Source organism: Rhodamnia argentea, chromosome 1, assembly GCF_020921035.1.
Source record: "Rhodamnia argentea isolate NSW1041297 chromosome 1, ASM2092103v1, whole genome shotgun sequence".
In the NCBI taxonomy this organism is placed as follows: domain Eukaryota; kingdom Viridiplantae; phylum Streptophyta; class Magnoliopsida; order Myrtales; family Myrtaceae; genus Rhodamnia; species Rhodamnia argentea.
In genome coordinates, this window is record NC_063150.1 from 3834928 (window position 1) to 3839469 (window position 4542).

Below are 4542 nucleotides of genomic sequence, written 5' to 3' on the forward strand. Positions count from 1 at the left end.
TCAAGTGGACTGGACTAGTAATATATGTAAAATATATAATTTATTTAAAAAAAATCATAAATCCCTAAATTGAAACTCGCTCATCCCGTCTCAAAATCTCACCCACATTTCGATCTCTATTCTCTCTCATCTCAAACTTTCAGTGTCTTACTCTCAAATCGGTCTCTTCGTCTCCATCCTCGTCTCTCGACTCCCATTGACTCACGGCCTCAACTCGCGGCCTCGCTTCCGGCCATTCATCGCCACGCTCTCTTGCTCTCGTTCACCTCCATTTGCTATTAGTACAAATCCCTAATCTTCAATCTACTCACCAAATCCCTAATTTTCAATGTTCATTTGGTCGATAAAGTTTGGTGAAACTGGTTTCATGGACCCATCTAGAAACCGGACCGGACCAACGGTCCTGTTCTCGGGTGGATCCATGTAACCAACGGGCGATTCCCGATTCCAATTTTTCGGAACCAAACCTTAGTGGGCAATTTCCGATTATAGAGTGGGAACCGCCACCAGACATTGCTCTCCTAGACTGTGGTTTGACCATAGACAAAGGGAAGGCTTATGTGGTCAATTGTTATTGCATAATTATAAACATTTTCTGTAAAAATTGTCATCAATAGTAAAACTTAAATATTCATTTATAATATATTTAGTGAAAATTTAAATAGGCATTTATAATTTATTTATTTGCAATTTGGTGATCATATATTCTGAAAGGTCGCTTTCCGAAGAAGTCAACAAAGAAGCATTTCCTATTTTCCACAAATCAAAAAAGTCTGTTTCTACGCAGCAAAGTTACATCTCCTCTGTCTGAGAGGCTTCCCTGACACCAAAAGAAGTTCTCTTTCTTCTTTCTTTGTGCTGATGATAGGCTTTCATCAAATTTCACCTTAGCATTGAGAAAGGGATCGAGAAGATAATGTTCGTAAAATAACAAAATCAAGGTGAAAAAGCCAAAAACGGTTTAAGCTGGTTACAGCAGTGCTAGGACCATCCTTTCATTGTAGAGTGCACAGCTGTCTTAACTTAAATGTGATCCAAAACACAAGGCGATCGCCAAAATGTTCTAGCCAGGCTCTCATGTTACTGGTCTTTCTCCGCAATTTGACCTCAGAATCCATCGCTTTGCGAGGCCCGTCACGCCATCATCGCTTGCGCTTTGCGGCTCGTTGGAGCTCGTCCATTAGAAGATGTGCCACGGACTTGTATCCCATTGCCCGAGCTTTGATTGCAATGGGAATTCCATCGTGAGAAGTCAGTGATAAGAGCTGTAACAGAGTACAACAAGATCATAGATGAGCAGGAGAGTAGCTGTCAATACCTCTGTATACTGCAATTCCTGTCGGCGCCCTATTTTGCTTCTTCAAGCATATTGAACTTCCAAGACATGAAGGCAACAGGTGAATTTAGTATCAAGCATAATGAAAATGGCAAATGCACAGAACCTTAAATTTCGTCAGCAAGAGAGGATTCCAAAGTGGCAAGTGAATAACCGATAAAAGTCTACCTATTGCATATCCAGTATGGATTTGATCCAGTTGCTTCAACGCAGTGAGGGCACATCCAATCTTTATTTTCTCTTACTTCCTCCATCTCTGAAACATAGGGAGACTTTAGGAAATAGTTTGCATGCTCGGCAGCAGTTAAAAAGCTCAGTGCATGAAAATGCCAGTTTTTGGCAGAACCAACAAAAAGACAAGTATATCTCTTATAATCGCAGTGATAGTACATTTATCTATTAGCACATTATTCCTTTCAAACACAATAGCTATTAGCCAAGATTTTACGACTTCTTTTTACTTCAACTTTCCACAGCAGCATCTTACCCTCGCCATATCTAACCTTGAGACAGCCACGGCACAGAACACCGATGGCAGAATGACAAACTGAGCAATCTGTCTTTCCTGCATGAGACATGGAAAACCTTACAAACCATGGGAATTCTTGGCTTTTGAGAATGCATCAAGTCCTAACTGACCTATACATGGTTCATCCATGTCAAGATCACCGCACCGTTTGCAATCTTCTTCACCGCACAATTTCTTCTGCCTGCTTTTTTGCAGCTTTTGTTAGCAGCTATTTCTTCACTCAATCATAGAATAATGGCTTCATTGTTACATTACACCATTCACAAGAGCAACTTCATGGTACATTCACTATAACCATGGAAAAAATGTGCACATCATGCCAAAAGAGAGAAATAAATAATGACAACCACCACCCATGAATTTTTTCGAAAGCGTCTAAGATGGATTAGTGAAGCCACAAAATGGTTATCAATCGCTATCTAATGGAAAATTGCTGATGATAGAGGTTATTTTTCCAGCATTACTCTTCAATCAAGATAACAAAACCAGATAAATAAAAGCCAATACTTTCTGTGTAGCTTGCAGAAATATGATGAAGAGCATAATTCTTTATCGTTTAGTACTGCATTTCGAATTGCAACTTTTGGCTCCGATTCTTGTTTCTTCTACTTCTTCAGCTAAGGCTATAGATGGTCCAGCTCCAAAGTCAGAAAGAAAGGTACTGATGAACCTTCTTCTTAGTAACTTCTCATGTACTTGATCTAAGGTTAACTAAGATCTAGCATCAACAATTCCATGTGATTGTTAAAAGAGCCTTTCAGCTATTTAATGACCTTTCGGCAATTCAACAAAATAAGATGGCTACTAAGACAAGGTGAAGTATGAACTCCATTGTGCCACGTCCTGCCCGTTTATCATCTACAAATGAGATTCGTGGGAACGACGTGAATGTGTGAAAGCTCGGAGCACCTGCAGAAATGGCAAGAAATTCCAAAGAGGGGATCATAGATGCTGCCTCTGCCCTTGCTATCGCAACGTCTGGAAGAAGCGTCAGCTGAAAGATGATACTTTAAGCCCTGTAGTTTCAGCAGTGGTTTATTGGCAGGCCTGATGCTTTTACCTCCGGTAGACCAAAACTCTCCACCTTCTTCATGGCCACTCCCTGTTTTCTCATTAACCCTCATAGAAAGAGCTGAGCTTCAGCATAGATACGACGAATGGATTTGTTCTGAAGAGTCTTATTCAGCGAGGCAAGAAACACTTGCTAAAGCACACCGCTAATTCGCTACTCAAGTAAGATACCATGCCTAAATGTCGGCCAAACAAGAGAGGAAAAAGAAATAAGAGGCCACAAGTGATACCTTCGAGTGATAATCCGGATGAGCCGTTTGGAGAATCTGATGCTGTGGGTTGTTTTGACACCAACTCAGCAGCGATAGGTTTCAACCGATTGGAACGACGCAGGTGGCTAATTTCAACTGATTTGGCTCACACAGCAGATCACACCATATCAATTATACTGTCAGATGAACTATTCGAAAAGCATATGACTCTCCACCTCCAAATAACCAATAAACTCAACCCAAAAACCCATTTCAAATCAACGAATCAAGAAAGTTAGATCCTTTTTCATATAGCAATACCTTTCTCCGACTTTGTGTCGGCAGTAAATCTCCCTATCAAGCGGTCCGACCGACGCACCTGCACTGAAGCACTTCTCAAAGCAGGCTTCCCGCTCAATCGTTCAGAGCGACGCAATGAACCGATGGAGTACACCTTCTTTCGATATTCCCTAACCGGCTTCGCCGATGAAGCTAGAGAGCGGAGTTCGCGAATCGTCTTTTGCAGTCCCAAAGACGCCAACCGAGCCTGTGAAAAACCGATCCATCACGAAAACGAACGACCGAAACACCAAACGTCAAAACCCTAACTCGGATAAATGAGAAATGGCCGATTTTTCCAAGAGATCAACAAGACGGAACCTATTGACCGTGAAATCGGATGATGACAAAACCAAGTAAAACAGACATCGGAAAGAGAAGGGACCTGGTTCTCCAGGATCCGAGCATTTCTGAGGTCTTCGTAGTCGCACGGGGCCGGAGCATGTCCCATTTGTGCGTCGTTACAGAGAATACGAAGCCGGAACCAGTTTCAGCTTTCTTCTTCTTCTTCTTCTTCTTCTTCTTCTTGTTTTTGCGAGCAGATGAGAGAGACGTCTTTCTCGAGGCGGCGTCGTTTCTTGAAGAACGTGTCCGGCGTGCCGTACCATTCAACGGCTACTTCGTTCGAGCGGGAGAGCCTTCCCGGCCTTTTGCTCAACGATTAGGACCGCCTCCCATTGGAATTTACGTGACATGCGTGATATTATTCAAATTAAACTATTCAAATAAAAATGAACAACTTGATTTAAGTCATGTCATATGTTGAAAGGGAAGGAAAAAATATGAACGGAAATTTTTTTTGGATTTTGAAAAATTTTGAATCCCAAACGTGAGTCATCACTTCGGTTTGTGGAGGCGATAAAGCTTCAATTTTTTTTTTCCCCTCGAATCCTTCAAGTAGCACACCAGATTTGTCTTGAAGAACACTAGCGATTGTCGCAACTCCACTATTAGCATCAAACAACCCATTGATGTTTATGCTAACCTATTAAACACGTCCATTCCGTGAAAAATAAATTTAAATTTCACCAGAAATATGCCCACGCTTTGCTGAAAAAAAAAAACAACGATTTCCA

The 4542-nt window shown here is 41.5% G+C and overlaps 1 protein-coding gene across 3 annotated transcripts; it reads right to left on the bottom strand.

The window, feature by feature from the left end:
* Window positions 1-870: 870 nt before the first annotated feature.
* On the bottom strand, window positions 871-3929 carry LOC115748706. Of its 3 annotated transcripts, none has more exons than XM_030685298.1 (9): window positions 3852-3929; window positions 3449-3674; window positions 3167-3283; window positions 2775-2967; window positions 1976-2046; window positions 1824-1901; window positions 1505-1592; window positions 1319-1374; window positions 871-1219 (listed from the first exon to the last, which is right to left on the bottom strand). In XM_030685298.1, exons 1-9 carry the CDS (start codon window positions 3915-3917, stop codon window positions 1143-1145), a joined length of 972 nt encoding a protein of 323 aa, XP_030541158.1. In that variant the 5' UTR covers window positions 3918-3929; the 3' UTR covers window positions 871-1142. The 3 variants fall into 3 exon arrangements, with proteins under 3 accessions (XP_030541158.1, XP_048135212.1, XP_030541157.1); XM_048279255.1 differs by having other exon boundaries at window positions 2775-2997; XM_030685297.1 differs by having other exon boundaries at window positions 3167-3292.
* Window positions 3930-4542: the final 613 nt, after the last annotated feature.